This window comes from Labeo rohita, chromosome 19 (genome assembly GCF_022985175.1).
Source record: "Labeo rohita strain BAU-BD-2019 chromosome 19, IGBB_LRoh.1.0, whole genome shotgun sequence".
NCBI classification, from domain to species: Eukaryota; Metazoa; Chordata; class Actinopteri; order Cypriniformes; family Cyprinidae; genus Labeo; species Labeo rohita.
This window is the reverse complement of record NC_066887.1, coordinates 20595068-20612077: the sequence shown is the minus strand read 5'-3', so window position 1 is coordinate 20612077 and position 17010 is coordinate 20595068. Positions and strand designations below refer to the sequence as shown.

The 17010-nt window shown below is 37.2% G+C and overlaps 1 protein-coding gene across 1 annotated transcript in view; it reads right to left on the bottom strand.

Annotated features, from left to right (window-relative positions):
* med30 (mediator complex subunit 30) overlaps nucleotides 1-15379 on the bottom strand; it is a 28246-nt gene extending 12867 nt beyond the window's left edge. Inside the window, exons 1-4 of the mRNA XM_051136286.1 lie at nucleotides 15294-15379; nucleotides 14676-14890; nucleotides 14435-14593; nucleotides 5214-5321 (exon numbers count right to left, since the gene is read on the bottom strand). Of these exons, the coding sequence (XP_050992243.1) occupies nucleotides 5214-5321; nucleotides 14435-14593; nucleotides 14676-14828 (420 nt within the window). The 5' untranslated portion in view covers nucleotides 14829-14890; nucleotides 15294-15379. The remainder of the gene's footprint in view (nucleotides 1-5213; nucleotides 5322-14434; nucleotides 14594-14675; nucleotides 14891-15293) is intronic.
* Nucleotides 15380-17010: the final 1631 nt, after the last annotated feature.

Here is a 17010-nt window from a genome sequence, read left to right as displayed (position 1 = left end):
ACTGACATGTTCAAGGCCCAGAAAAGACAATCAAGGACATTCTTAAACGGGTCATTGGATGCCTATTTTCCACAAGTTGATATGGGGGTCTTAATGAAAAGTCTGTAACATACTTTGGTTAAAATTTCTTAATGTAATATAAAACAACAGCCTTTTTACCTTGTCAAAATCAGCTCTACAGACATCAACCCATTTTGCTGCATGTTGCTTAAAATGCAAATGAGCTCTGCTAACCCCGCCCCTCTCTTTTGTGAGGTGATGAGCCGAGCTCTGAGAGAATGTTTAGTTTAGCCACATTTAGCCGTGAAACTTGCTAACTAGCACATTATTAGGAAAGGCAATTGCAAAGATTCATTATAAACCCTTATACTCACTTCTGCTCCAGGTGTAGCTGGATCACGAATCATTTGCTCGAACATAGACACATTTATGTAGATTCCCTTTACAAACAAACGTAATCCACTATGTCTTCAGCGGCTCAGATGTCAGGAGTAATGATGACTACTATGTTCAATATTACATTCAACAATAAAACACCTCCATCGCTTAGGAGCCATTCTTCTCTACGTCCTTGCTCCGGCATTAAAACAATGGTGGTCAGACGGTTACAACTCACTCAGGGTGGGTCTAAGCAGGGTTGCCAGGTTTTCACAACAAAACCTGCCCAACTGCTACTCAAAACTAGCCCAATCACATTTCGAGGGGGTTTCCCTGGTAAAAATTGTGTTCCAGGGGGATAAAACCAGGTTTTTCGGCGGCGTTCCTCTGGTAAAATTCACATTCCAGGGGCTAAATATCACGTAATTGGGGGAACTTCAACCCGCAGACATGAAAAACAACCCACGACAACAGTGTTCCCCAATTCCCACAGACTTGGCAACACTGGGTCTAAGGTAAGACAGCCATGTCACTCAACTATCGTGGGAGTGGCCTTAGTCCGTGTGACATCACAAAGACAAGAAGCTGAGAACGGCCTGATTTGAAAAAGTTGTTTTTAGAGATTAAATAAAAACCACTGGGTGGATTTTTATCATTATAGGGTGGATGTGTATCATGTCCATGTGACATCAGTGCTTCAACTAAAATGTTATGAAGCTACAAGAATAGTTTGTGTGTGCAAAGAAAACAAAAGAACAACTTTGTTCAACAATTTCTTCTCTTCCATGTTAGTCTCTGCCATTTTGACATAGAACCCTGTTTACAAGCAGAGGAAGATGCACACTGTACATAAAAGTCTTTGTAGACATGTCTGAAGATTTTGACAGAACCAGAATATACAGACAATGAACTAAGAGAGATGGGCGTTTTACGTCAGAACACAGATGCATGCATTGTGGTACTCTCGTGAACACGTCAATGACGCACAAAATTAGCACACAAAAAGTATTATTGTAGCTTCATTACATTATGGTTGAACCACTAATGTCACATGGACTATTTTAATAATGTCCTTACTACCTTTCTAGGTCTTGTAGGTAGTAGTTGCATTGCTGTCTGTGCAGAGTCAGAAAGCTCTCGAATTTCACCTTCTTTGTGTTCCAAAGATGAACCAAGGTCTTATGGGTTTGGAACGACACAAGGGTGAGAAATTAAAGACAGAATTTAAGTTTTTGGGTGAACTATCTCTTTAAGAAGCTCTATAATATTTTTGTATTTTTCTTTTTTGTTGTTTGGGTATAGACCAACATTAGAATGTAAGACCTTCTAGAGCTCGAGTGGCTTTAATTTGTTGTTTAAATGTTAACACAATCATGGCATGGAAAAAAAACTAATTATTTGTACACTAGCACAAAGTAATAATAGGAAAACAAACAGCACTTGCTCAACCTGAAGCGCAACGAACCACTGCGAAATGTTTTCTATTTTCGGCGTGTCCCTTTTTTCCATGCCCTAAGCACGCTGGGCCTTCCTCCCTGACCTCGTGTGCACCAATTAAAAGGCCTCTAGCCGGTAAACCTGTTCTAATGGATGACATATGAACTGACTAATCATGTGGAGAATTGAGTGCCTCCTGCGAGCATGTGTGTGTGTGTATACGGGGAGGATTGTCTCCTCTGAACCGCCTCATTATGGTTCTGGCGTGTTTGTTTATCAGAGCGCCGCTCCACCACGGCCCCTCAGCCCCAGCCCTGCTCCAGAGATAACGGTAAACGCCCGTGCCGCCAACTCTGCCGCAGCCTCTGCCGTTGTTGATTACGCTCACGGTATCTGCCTTCTGAGAGGCCTATTTGAAATTACAAACATTCTCCTCTCACATTTCTCACTTTCTCATTTGAATAAAGAGGACAGACGGGGTAATTAACAGGGTATTTAAAAAAAAACATTGAAAAGGGGGGCGAGCGAGAAAGAAAGAGTGCAAAAGAGGGAGAGAAAAAAAGAGAAAGAGTGGTGGAGAATAAATGAGAGCAGCCATCTCTCCAAGGCCTTCTTAATGGGCTGTGACAGGAATTTATTAACAGTTAGAGCAGTGTTCAATCAAAGCGCCTGCCCGGATGAGTTGACAGTGCCTCGACTACAGTGGACCTTTGGATGGCCTCACACATCTGTGGGGCCCTGAGGGGCCCCAGGGACACTCACACCAAAGCAGTTAAAGAGTCAAGAAGAGGGGAGGTATGACAAGGCTTGCAGTAAATTATCCTCTTGAGTCAGATGATGCATATTTCGGACCTGCGTTTGTTTACATTAATGGCTTTTCATGCGCTTGTTTCCTCTCTAAATTGCACCGAAATTTCGAGTGAGTAAAGCACGATTACACCTCAGAGATTTCAGTGTTAGAAAAAACAAAGCCAAAACTGTTACGCCACTAACGAAGGGTACAATAAAACACTGCAGAACACATACAAGATGTGTGAAGACAGATTGGTCATGGTGATGAAGGCCGCTCTAGATTGCAGGAGCATTATTCAACCTAGTCCTGACAAACAACAATTACCCCAATCGACAGATAACAAGAGCAGGGTGATCATTCAGTGACGGGACGTCCCATAAAGCAGCGAGGCATTACCATACTCGTGCTATACATCTCTCCACCACTTCACCAACTTGTTGGAGCTCCAACGGTGATGAAGGATTCTGTAAATCAAGCCTGAGCTCCATTGGCACGGCAAACGACGCCACTCAATCAACAGGACAATGGCATGACTCTATTAAAATGCGCAACCTAGCCTTCAATGGGATGAGTCAGACAGCCGGTCTCCATTATGTTTCAACAAACTGACCTGAGTGCTAATTTTCAATCATCCATGGCCTCATTACTTTCATGCATGCGTCCATTTGCTCGTTCAAGCTGATCTCTATCTGCCGATTCATCCATCAGTTCATATATGCATACATTTATCTTTCCTTCCATTATTCTTCAGATAGATAGATAGACAGATAGATAGATAGATAGATCTGAAACTATACACCTAAAAATTATACATTTTATTTGTTTACTTGAATGTCATGTGACTATTAGCCAACATCAGACATCCTTGAACATGCAAATGCTGCACAGGCAGATGACGGAGAGCTGTAACACATCTGCTCTCCACATTCTGATGCAACCTTGACCTCCCCTGAGTTTGACATCCTTTATTCCCTCAACATGGTCGCCTCATCCAGCATGTTATTTGCAGCTGGCTATTTGGCCGGCGAAAAGCTCCAGGGCCCTTGTCACATGAGCATTTCCACACTGGCTGCCTTTCATGAGTATGCTGCAGTTTTTAATAAGGCAGACCCAATGGCAGAGAGAAGCGCGCAAAAAAAAAACTAGATCGTTTTGCTTTTACTGCAAAAAAGTCATGAAATCCATGAGTCGTCAGGTCGGTTTTCAAACACTATGGCTTCATTATGCGAGTGAATATGGCATTGCTCGGTATGTTAAATGACACTGTAAACAGATTCTGAACAAGATCTCTGCAGGCAGTGAAGTGGCCTGTTTTGGGTTTATACATCCAGTACATTACAAATCTCCCATGCTCAAGAAGGTTGCATTTAAAAAAAAAAAAAAAAAAAAAACACAGTATAAACAGTAGGGCTGTGAAGTCAAGCAGTCCATGACGGACAAAATGTTAACAACTGGTCTATGTGGTAATATAGTGCATCAGGCAGGACATCCAAACGCTTACCTATCATTCACTTACCTCAAATATGGCTTTTCATCTAAAATATGTAAGTAGTAGCAACTTTGCATGGCCGCTCAATCTAATGCTAACCTACCGTCGGTGTGGTCACTTGCTCTTAAAATACTCCATCATTTTTGGTTATACAGATAAAAGTAATACATCTTTCAATTCTGTAAAGCCTCCACGTTTATTTGTGTGCACTCAGAATAACAACAAAACGATACAGGATGCGCTTTCTGCCATCTCGGTCTCTGTGAACTTGAGCATGAAACTTCGAAACTCTGTGTATAGTTGTCTTACAGACATCAAAAAATTTAGGCTGTAGAGAGTGAAATGTCTACTTTTAAATTAACCAATTCAAATAGAAAACAAATATTCTCATGAAACATGTAACCCGTATGCAACATGTAGGCGCATCACTACTGAGATGACGAGTCAGTGTAGATGACTTCATCTCTTAAGCCAAAAACAAAGAAAGCACTAGTTCATCAATAAATTATTAAAACATTAATGCAGTCTCCTTGCTGTTTCTCCCTAAAACATTCATAATTATTATATCTCCCAGTATGCTGTGGCAAGCTTTTTTTGCGTGTGCTTGAGCACTTATTAGGCTATGTAGGCAATTAAAGGCTCATTATTATGATTTATATTGTTTATTAAAAGTGCAACTAACAGTGGACTAGTCGGGCAGCCCTAAAAACAATGACACTGCTAAATGTGATGGCAAAGCTGAATTTCAGGATGCAGCCACTATTCCAGTGTTTAAAGTCATTTGATCATTCAGAAATCATTCTAATATTCTAATTTTGTGTTCCAGAATCACTTATTATTATTATCCATTTTGAAAACAGTTGGAAGAATGTCTTTCTTTACAGTCACTTTTGATCAATTTGATCCAAATGAATACAAGTATTAATGTATATATGTTATATACTGCCAATAATTTTGTATTTTGTTTAGAATGTATTATTTTAACATTTGATGTACAGTATGAGTGTTCCTGTGTCAGTGGGTTTGGTTCACAGAGAATCCATGACATAAATGTATACCGCTTTGGATAAAAGCAGCTGTCAAATGTAAAATGTCCAAAAAATAAATGGTTCCAACCTTATTAACTTCCAGTACTTCTCTTCTCTCTTCGCTGGCTGCTCGCATTTGATTGGCCATTCGGTCATCCAGTTTAGAACTGTCATCCTCTACATACGGGATAAGTTGCTGAAAAAGGAAGACAGAATAAAATTACCACATAATGAGCTAGTTTCATAGACAAGGTTTAGACTAAGCCAGGACTAGGCCATAGTTCAATTAGTACATTAACGTCATTTTTATAAACATGCCTTAGAAAAACAGTACTGTTGTGCATCTTGAGACAAAACAAAGGCAATGACATATTTCAAGATCAATCAGTGCAAGTTTTTTTTCAGTTGAAACTGCTCAGACTTAGTCTGGAACTAGGTTTAAGCCTTGTCTGTGAAATAAGTGGAATGACTTTTTGATGACTTCAATTACTGTTATGTACTTATTTTTGTGTTTGGCACTGATGGCACCACAGAAACATGCTCAGTTTCAACCCCAAGGTGTGATGTCTAAAGGAGCAGCCAATCAGACCTACTAAATGTTGTTTTTTAACTTGTCTTAAAATGCATAGATCTTTTTTAAAAAAGTAGTCAAAGATGCTTTTTGGATACAGATAGTGTGGTTATGGGCATCTACCAGCAAGCTATCCAGCCAGAATCCTGACCCCATTCTGTGAACACCAAAAAAAAAAGAGTCAGGGGATTTGCCCATGATTTTTAGCCAATTGAGCTCAATCAGATCGGCTGTGGCTGAAGAGATGGAATAGTTGGATTCAGTGGTAGACGTTATCTTCAACAGCATTTAAAGTAAGTGTTTTTACCTTGAAACAAAATCATTCTGATGGTACACTGACTTCTAATAAGTCAAACAACTTCTGTTTCTTTCCCACACTCCTCCCCAAACATCTGTTCTGAAAGTATGTAAGTTTGGCAAGTTTGGGTATGAAATTTTGTAAAAAGGGCAGACTGTTTTATGGCAGCAACAAATGCACTTGTACAGCTATCCACAGCTCATTCTCAGCCAATCACATGGCAGCAACTCAATGCATTTAGGCGTGTAGATATGGCCAAGACCTGCTGAGTCCAAGCCAAGCATCAGAATGGAAAAGAAAGATGATTTAAGTGACTTTGAACGTGGCATGGTTGTTGGTGCCAGATAGGCTCATCTGAATATTTCAGAAAAGCCTGATCTCCTGGGATTTTCATATACAACTATCTCTAAGGTTTACAGAGAATGATCCAAAAAAGAGAAAATATTCAGTAAGCAGCAGTTCTGTGGGCGAAAACTCCTTGGTGATGCCAGAGGTCAGAGGAGAATGGCCAAACTGGTTTGAGCTGATAGAAAGGCAACAGTAACTCAACTAACCACTCATTACAAACGAGATATGCAGAAGAGCTGAACGGACAACACGTTGAACCTTGAAGCAGATGGGCTACAGCAGCAGAAGACTAAACACTGGGTGCTTTTCAAGTCAAGTCAAGTCACCTTTATTTATATAGCATTTTAACAATACAGATCGTGACAAAGTGGCCGTACAGTATTACATAGGAAATAGTGCAACGATAACGCAAAGGGGCAACAGTAAACACTCAGTTTTTCAGTTGCAGTTCATCGTTGAATTCAATGATGTCATCATTCAGCTCAATTCAGTTCAAATAGTATACAATATCGCTTGAAATTAAGTGTCCCCAACTGAGCAAGTCAGAGGCGACAGCGGCAAGGAACCAAAACTCCATCGGTGACAGAATGGAGAAAAAACCTTGGGAGAAACCAGGCTCAGTCGGGGGGCCAGTTCTCCTCTGGCCAGATGCAGAGGACTCATCTGGTTTCCGTGGTCTTGTGCCGATGGCCGTCTAGGTGAAGAGGCCTTCACCTCTGTCTCTGGGACTCATCTAGTTGATGTGGTCTCCGCTGACATTCAGGGCTGTAGAGGGATGTTCTCCTGTCAGCTAAGAACACAAAACTGAGGCTACAATTCAAGGCTACAAAAAAGGTTGCCCGGTATGATGAGTCTCGATTTCCGCTGCAACATTTGGATGGCAGGGTCAGAATTTAGTATAAATAGCATGAAAGCATGGATCCATCCTGCTTTGTATCAGCAGATCCATGGTCAATATGGACCGAACCCGGTACTAGCAAGGTGTACCTAATAAAGTTAATAAAGCTGAGTATTTACAACAGTGAATTATACTCATTTACCTATCCACGTTATTGTTCCCATAAAAGCAGACGTGGCCATTTGTAAATTTAATGTGTTTGGATTCTGGTGTCATCTACTTCCAGCTATTTTTAGCTGTACAAAACAGCTCGTTTTGCTGCTTGATATTGCAAACTGGTGTGTCTTGCCATATTATTTTAATGTATTATCTTAATTATGAACACAACGGTTTGTAGTGCAAACAGTTTTACTGTTTACTGCATGTTTACTTTATTCTTTTCGTTATTTCCCTTCCTGTAGAACCGGAAGTCTCACGATTTCTCAAATATACCCACAACCACATACAATTGTTTTAACCTGAAAAAAAAAATAAAATAAAATAAAATAAAATAAAATAAAAACATATAGCTCCTGATCTCCTTCAAACAACACATTTTATCAATTATTTAATTTAATTTAATTTAATTTTTTACTTTTTCTACCCAAATGGTCTTGCAACCCTATTATTTCAGGGACAGTCCCTCTAGAAAAACCTAAGGTTAAGTGCCTTGCTCAAGGGCTCATTGATGACCTTACAAGTTATCAATGAGTGTATTTACGACAATGAATTACACTCATTTATCTATATGGGACTCCAAAATCTCAAAAATACCCACAACCACATATAGTTGCTTTATCCTGAAAAAAACAAAAATCTCCTGATCTCCTTCAAGCCAAACATTTCATCAATTATTTATTTGTTTATTTTTATTTTACATTTATTTTATTTTTTTCACTTTTTCTACCCAAATAATCCTGCAATCCTATTATTACAGGGACAGTCCCTCTGGAAAAACCTAAGGTTAAGTGCCTTGCTCAGGGGGACAGTGATGACCTTAAATGAATCACCCCTCTTTTACGGTTTAACGCTGCAACCTTCGGAATACAAACCTTGATATTCAATCGCTAGGCTACCACAAACCAAAAAGGTTTAACAACGATACCATTCATTTTTAATGCTCAACGGTAGATGAATGAGGCCCCCTTCAAAACTCACCTGTATAAAACAGGGTCACTACACAGAAGACTCAAACATTTATTTGATTATTTACTTGCCACTAGCAATCTGATGCCTTTCTGAAGAAACACCCTGGATTAAAAATGAATGAAAAAGATATGGTGCTATTTGTGAACAGAAACATGAATTTTGATAGACGGGTTATCTCTAGGAAGCTTAAAAGATGAGCGCCCTGAACTAAGGTTAAGCTGGGCCATTATCCAAAGCTGCATGTGAAAGCCTGAAAAATAATCGGAGGACAAAAACTACCGTGGTTTGAATACAATTTTATGTAAACATTAACTGTGGTGAGTTACTGTCTAAACAACACAAGAGCTTAAGAAATGAGATTGTAAAGTTAAACAACCTGGTGAAGCCCCAGTAATGGATTGTTGCATAATTCAAAAGGCTTTCATCGCAAGCCTTAACAGAGAAATCAACACCACCGGATCAACAGCCATCTCTGCTATTTTGCCTAAATAAATCACTCCACAGACACTGCCCTTTGGCTTTCAAATGAAGTGGTTTGAATAATTCAACTTCACAAATTGTCTGAGCCCTCTCAACAGCCTTGGACCAGGTTACAGTAAAAGCAGACCGTCAGATCCACCCTCAAATAAATCTCATTCACCTTTGGTACAAATTTGTTTCCCTCAATTTATCGCAGCACAATGGTTCAAATAGTTCTACCCACATATGCTTTCTGAGATCCATAAAGTGTCTCATTCTTTTTGTGAGGTTCCATCATTCTGTGACCTTGCCAAACAGACAACGGTCTCGCAGCTCTGCTGGCGCTGGATCATGATCTCCTCGCTTTAACATCACAGTGACACCTGCTGGTGTTCTGCGTGAGGAATCAGTGCATGCAAGTAAAGAAAAATATCCTTATAGACAGGTGGTTTTGTCATAATGGGGATAAAAAATAACTGGACCCACTTTATATTAGGTGGCCTTAACTACTATGTACTTGCATTTAAATTAATCATATGATACAATGCACTTATTGTGTACATATGTTTTCTTACATTGTACTTGCATTTAAAAAAAAATACCTATATGTAATTACATCTGTAATTAAGCTGTTGACCCATCCCTTACACCTTAACCCACCCTTAAACCTACCCATACCATCAAACCTCTCCCTAACCTTACCCATATCCCATCTCAATGCCAGCAAAAGTGTTTTGCAATAAAATATGAACACAGTAAGCACATTGTACTTATTTTTGATGAAGTACATTCTAGTTAAGGCCACCTAATATAAATTGCATTTAACTGTTGTTATTGTTATTAATAACAAAGCCCAGACTTGTACTTCTACACTTTTTATCTACACTCTCTTTTATTCTGTAAACATTCAAGGACTTTGAGCTCAAGATCTACTTTCATGAGAAACATTTTCAATGGGAAATGCCAGGAAAAACGTTTAAAAGTTTTTAAAGATCTTTAATGTTATTTGTGTCACTATTATTGAGTTGTATGAAATCACGTCATTACAATGAAAAATAAACTAGACATGTCCTGTGTAGTGACATGCTATACTTTTTAAAAATATTTTAAATAGAATTATGATAATTCTTTTATCATGCATGCAGCTCATATTATGAGGTTTATGAGGAATACATTGAGAAATATTTGTACTTCTAATACCGTTTAAACAGTGAAGGTTAGTGAAGGCTAAAAAGTAAAATATGAAATGAAATTCTAAAGACCTTCGCTACCAATAACACTGTTTGGGGTCAGTAACATTTAGTCTATTATGCTTATAAATTCTGCATTTAATATATATAAATATATATGTATATAGACCATTTTGCTAGATGTAAGCAACACTGGTCCAGAAGCGCTTCCTGGTTTTGTTTTTTTTTTTTTTTTTGTTTTTTTAATTTCACATATACAAATACATCTTAAAGATGCTAATGTAACATTTTCATCCAGTCAAATGTTATGTTGGTTGTATTTTTTTGTGATGTTTGTTTAAAATAAAAAAAAAAAAAAAAAAAAACAGGAAGTGTATCGGGACCAGTATGTTTACATCTAGCGAAATGGTCTATATATATATATATATATATATATATGTGGGTTTTTTTGTTGTTGTTCTGTTTTGTTTTTTTAGAAAAAAAAAACTTTTCAGCAAGGACACATTATATTCAATATCATTGCAGGCCATGTCAGTATTTCTTGTCTACAATTCATGTGGCATTCATGTGCCCATTTCAATATAATGATGTGTCCTTGCTGAAAAGTATTAGTTTTTTTTATTATTATTAATTATATACATACATACATATATATATATATATATATATATATATATATATATATATATATATATGTTTGTACTTTTAATACCATTTAAACAGTGAAGGTTAGTGAAGCCTGCCTTTTTCCCTCTTTATATATATATAGTTTTTTTGGCAATCTTTAACAAAAACAGCAGTGCAAAGGTAACCAGTGAGCAGCCTAAATAAGCTATAATTTCATCAGCAACAGAAAAATCAAGTCCCACATTCTGAATCACTCATATTTCATGGGTCTGCGGTTTACAGAACAGGCCTTACAGGCTTTAGGCCGTCACATGCCAGCAGAAAAGCAAGAAGGAAAAATCTGATCATATGAAATGCAAAGGAGGGAGAGAGAGAGAGAAAAGCCCCTGGCAGGTTTGTCAAGGAAGTGAATGCAGCAAACCACAGGCGGGTGACTGGCCCAGCAGAGAGAGAAAAGACACAAGCCGGAGCTCGAGGACTGATTGAATAAGCTTTGCGCATTTTAAGTCCGAATTTTAGAACAAAAACAATCTCTGAACCAAACTCACATTGAGTTTCAAAGGAAGTTCCCACCTGTCGGCAACAAGTGCAGTAAGAAAGAGCCAGCTAGTTAATATAACGCGGACAACACATTACTCAAGGTCCAGACACTGAAAGATGGATGTGGTCTGCCAGCTGCCTGAAAACAATGATTCAGTGAGGTTCACTCGGGTTGATTACTTTGAGGGGACTGAAGTGGATGGAAAAAGTGAGGTGGTAAATGAAATGACATGGCTATTTCGTTTGCGTTGTGCAGGAAATTCCACCGCTGGGAGCCGGTGATTGCCTGGGTTGGAAAATGCTGACATGAGGGACTTCGCCAGCTGTTCATTACAGAGCGCCGCAGCTAATTAGCGAGGTGATGAGGTAATGCCACTGACTCCATTATAGCACTTCCTGTTTGGAGAGAAAGCGCAACAGGAGCTAAAGAGAACACCTGAAATCCAAACAGACGAGGCTGAGCCAAAACAAATATCCTGTGAGGATAGGGGCACTTCTGTTAATGAGAAGAACCAACCTGAATTTCCAACTCTCAAGGCTGTTGTTCATACCCTCCAGTTAAAGCTACTGCAGATCTAATAACTTTATTCCACCTCTCTCTTCGATAAAATAAAAAAAAGACTGCAGGAGCGACTGGTTTAAATGACTCAACAGACCAGCTATGCATTCAAATCCAACCCTGAAGGGCTTCATTTGCTCTCGTACACATTTGAGTGTTAATTCCTGAGGGCCAAATTATATCTAAATCACAGCAACACTTCATGTTTTATATGTACCTGTGATTCATGAGTTCTTTGGCCTTTCAAAGGCAAAGTTAGAGCATATTCTTTCTTCTCTATTTAAACGTTATATTTTATTCCAGATGTTTCCAGAAGTCATAACAGCAGTGCTTCAGAAGATCTGAAAAACATTCAAGCTCATGTAGAGCTTATTCTTTACAAGTCCAGACATGACGTCAATGAGCTCTTAGGGTGACCAAACTGAGTCGGTGGGAATCTCAGTTGGAGTCAATCACTAGATCACTTCAATGCTAATAGGAAGTCAAGCTGACAATGTGATTCAAAGATGTCTCCTTGACTGGAAATTGAAAGCTAGCGCTCACAAGGTGCACTAATTAAAACATTCGCAGGCAAGTATACGTTATGGATGGGCAGAATTCCCGCAAGCACAAGATCAAATGAACCCACTTTTAAATATTCACTTGAACCACACTCTTTCAAGTTATCAACCTCTTGTAATATAATTAATACTTTTGAGAAAAATGTTTAAAAAGATGCACATGCATACAAGGTGCTTCAATCACGTCAGTGGCCTAGAAAATGATGTTTTATTCTACATAGGCCAGTGTTTCTTAACCTTTTTGATTCATTTACTCTCCCATTGTCTAAAACAATATTCAAACACCCCACGATGACTTTTCCACTTGTCTTTGATTTACTGGATTAGAAATACAGATTTTTAAAAATATTTTTACACATATTTTCTACTTAATAATTGTATTTATTTTTGGGGGGGCACTTTTGCCTTTATTAGGACAGGACAGATCAGAACTGACAGGAAGCGAAGTGGGAGAGAGATAGGTGGGATCGGGAAAGGTCCTCAAGGTCCTACACTACCATGTTTTTTAAAGAAATACAAAATAATTCAAAAAAATTCCAAAATACAGCGAAAGCAGTAATATTGTGAAATATTTTTTTACTATTTCAAATAACTGTTTTCTATTTGAATATATTTTAAAATGGATTTTTTTTCCTGTGATCAAAGTAATTTTTTTCCAGTCTTCAGTGTCACATGATCCTTCAGAAATTATTCTAATATGCTGATTTGCTGTTCAGGAAACATTTATTATTATTATTATTATTATTATTATTATTATTATTAATAATAATAATAATAATAATAATAATAATAATATTTAAAACAGTTAAGTACATTTTTTCCAGGATTCTTTGATGAATAGAAAGATCCAAAGATCAGCATTTATCTGAAATAAATGTTTAGCAAATTCATCTGAAATAAATATTTAGCAAGAACACTTTAAATTAATCAAAAGTGATGATAAAGACATTTATAATGTTACAAAAGATTTCTGTTTCAGATAAATGCTGTTCTTCTGAACTTTCTATTCAAAAAAGAAACCTGAAAAAATTCTGCTCAGCTGTTTTCAACATAATAATAATAATAATAAATGTTTTTTTTAACAACAAATCAGAATATTAGAATGATTTCTGAAGGACCATGAGACTGGAGTAATGATGCTAAAAATTCAGCTTTGAAATCTCAAGAATAAATTACATTTTGAAATATGTTCAAATAGAAAGTTTTTTAAATAGCAAAAATATTTAAAATATATATATGTTTTTTGCTGTACTTCAAATATCAAATTAATGCAGGCTTGGTGAGCAAAAGAGACTTATTTTAAAAACATAAAAAAAATCTGGAAGTGTATTCAATTCTTGCGTAGTTTTACTGTTTTATTTATTTACATGACCAGGTCCAGAAATCACTTTTAAAATAAGGCTACGACATACATCCAGGTTTTCCAAGAAAGTGGTAAACCTGGTTCTTCAAAGAAAAAAAAGGTGTCAAGAGGGTGTGAGATTTCACAGGAAGTCACCGTGCAAGTGTGTGGCTCAGTGCTTAGCAAAGAAAATTTTCTGATGAAAACAGGTTTCGTCAAACAAATATTGTACTTAATTTTGTTTTCACTACAAATAACGGTATTCTACAAGCTAACTTGACATATATTGTTACTACCTGGTTCTTCAAATTTTGTTAAAGGGGGGGAAATATAAATATAAATATAAATAACTATAATGTGTGTGTGTGTGTTTTACTGTACACATTTTTTATTGTATTCAATTTCATTATAAAAAAAAAAATCTTATTGCATATTACTGATAAATGCCACAGGACATTATGTCATTTGCTCTACATTATGAAAAAAAAAACACTTCAGCCTTCAATCAACTACTGGTAAACCTTTCACTAAAGCAATAGCATCTCGTGACTGGCAAATGTTGATGAAATAACTTTGTTCCTTGACATCAGTATAATGTCAAAGATTAATACTGTACTGGCCATTAAGCTTATTTCATCTTTAAAACAGCATCAAATTATTCAGGATCTTGAAAAGATTTAGTATCGGTTCCATATTCAGAACCGAATGATTTAAAATGGGAGTAAAGTAAAATGGGAGTCTGTTTCATTAATACTAGACTGAAATGTGATAGAGAAAGTATAACCTCACCTCAGGAGGGATAGGGTCCAGACCAGCGCAATTTTCATTGCATTTGTCATAGACGAGACGGAGCTTGCGGAAGAGAACAGAGAGCATTCTCAAGTGCTCTTGCAATTTCCCCAACCGGTCCTGATGAGTGTTAGGATGATAAGTGACTCCATTCGGCAGCTGAGTGAGAAGACAGGGAGAATGAGAGTGAGCAGGGTAAAGTCTTCACCCGTGATGGATGTCTTTGAGGGGGTGAACTCACCTGCATGTTTCTCAGCAGCTGAAAGATCTCCATGGTTCGTAAGACGATGTCCTGCACCGTCTCCTGTCCGATTCGACATAGTGAGGCTGTGTTCACATCCCGAGCTGCCTGGGCCTGTTGCCCAGGGAACTGGGCCAGAGGAGGGGTTGTCATGGGGACAACGGGATGTGGGCACTGATGGCTGGGTGGCTATTCAGTGGGACCTTGTGGCATGTCTGTTAACAATATATGTTCATGTTTGTATGAGAGAGAGAGAGAGAGAGAGAGAGAGAGAGCGCGCGAGAGAGAGAGAGTATTGACATGTTAAATGAACCATACACATATAAACATAACAAACCATACATCACAGTTTAGCATTACCTAATCAAATTATAACAGTAAATAAAAAAACAGCAACGTACAAAAGCAAATGAAACCACAAAATAATAGTCGTAACAGAAGTAACATTATTTAGATACAGGCAAACATTATTTAGCTCGACATTGAGCTATTATCATCAAAACTTGAATGTTTAACGAAACTGGACAAACAGAATCTATCAACCATAACATATATGTGACAGAAACACCGAAAACGTTAATCGTCGAAATCTATACACCATTCACAGCGTTTAAATACCTTTTCACTTTGTTAGTGCTGTTGACTAGACGTCATCTTTCCGTGCTGTGTTCTCGTCTGAGTCAGCCATCGCGAGATTTCACGAGAAGTCACAGCTTAGGCAAAGTCTGTGGCTCAGTGTTTAGCAAAGAAGCATTATTAATGGAAACAGTGTGTTTGTTCAAACAAATAATTTGGTTAAAATTAGTTTTCAGTACAAATAACTGTACTCTATGATCTTACATGGGATATATTGTTAGTATATATATAGTGAAAATGGGAGTACGCTTTTTTAGCTGAAGGTGTAGCGCGCCATCTAGCGTTTACTTATATTTTATGTACATTGTTGCCAAAATTATTCATGCCACATTTAAAAATCCCAGTTTGTTGCTATCTACAGTCCTCCAATAACGTTTAGAATTAAATACAACTGTGAAACTGTGTCTGTTTGCATCTAAAGAAACGCAGTGCATTATTGAGAATTAAAAGATTGAAATTGCATAATGATCTCAAATCCTTGGTTCGTGACAAAAACAAAGCTAGACCTTCACACTGAATCAATTTGTGTGATTTCACACAACAACTAAAAAGGAATCAATGAGAACTTCTGGCATCAGACTTCCTGTGATCAGTAACATTGATTTCACTTGGGTTCAAGTCTGTTTTGTAGACCTGCTCTTTTGCTTATGTCTATTTATATGCATAATAAGCCTACATATCCTTTTACAATATCAAAGAAGATGATTCCATATAATTTAAGGTAATTTAGGGTCTGTGGCTTTCAGGGATGCAAGTCTTTCATTGTAAACCTGAGTGATCTTGTTCCTTTCGGTGGAAAATATGCACTTACACACAACAATCTGCTGTTTACTCTTCTTATTCATAGTGTGTAAAGCCATGCAGGGACTCCCACTTCAAAAGGGCTTTACTATGTATATTCTTTTTATTAGCTTGGCTTGATTTTTTATCCTCATCCAGTGGACTATAAGAGGATTAGGCCATGGATGAGCAGGAGAGATGCAGTTTTTTACTTAAAAGAGAATGAAAAGAAGAGAGCAAGAGATAGCGATGGTGCAAATTAAGCTGCTTGTTCTTTTGATGGGCATTACTTTGAATATAGGGAATTAGGAGACAAGAAAACAGACATTTGTGTAAAAACCTGTTCTAGATTTGATTTAAATTGTTTGTGTATTATATGTAAAAGCATCATGAATGAATAAGAGAGTGTGTTTGGAAGATCATGAAACATGGAATATCTTATCCATCTATTTAAGATTATAATCAAAGATCACCAGGTAAATAACACTGCAGACAAAGTTGTAAAGCAACATTTATCAGTGATAAAAACAGAACAAAGACTGTAAGACTGTAAGCAAATGCAACAAACTGTACCAAACCAACAAATACAAATACTTTTCCATTTTAATATTCACTTCTGAATGATATTTTTAAGTAAATATGTATAGGAATATGGGTAATGCTTTCCATTAGGGTCCCATTACTACATTAGTTAACATAAACAATGAAAAGCAGTTAATGTTAATTTCAACATTTTCTAATGATTATTAAAATCTAAGGTTTTATTCATTAATACTATTTGTTAGCTGTTAGCTAACTAAAATGAACTTACAATCAACAGGTTTTTTATAACTATTCTACACAAAGATTAAATAAATGTTGTACTGCTTATTGTTAATAACTCTTGTAACTAATGGAATCTTATTGTAAAGCGTTACCG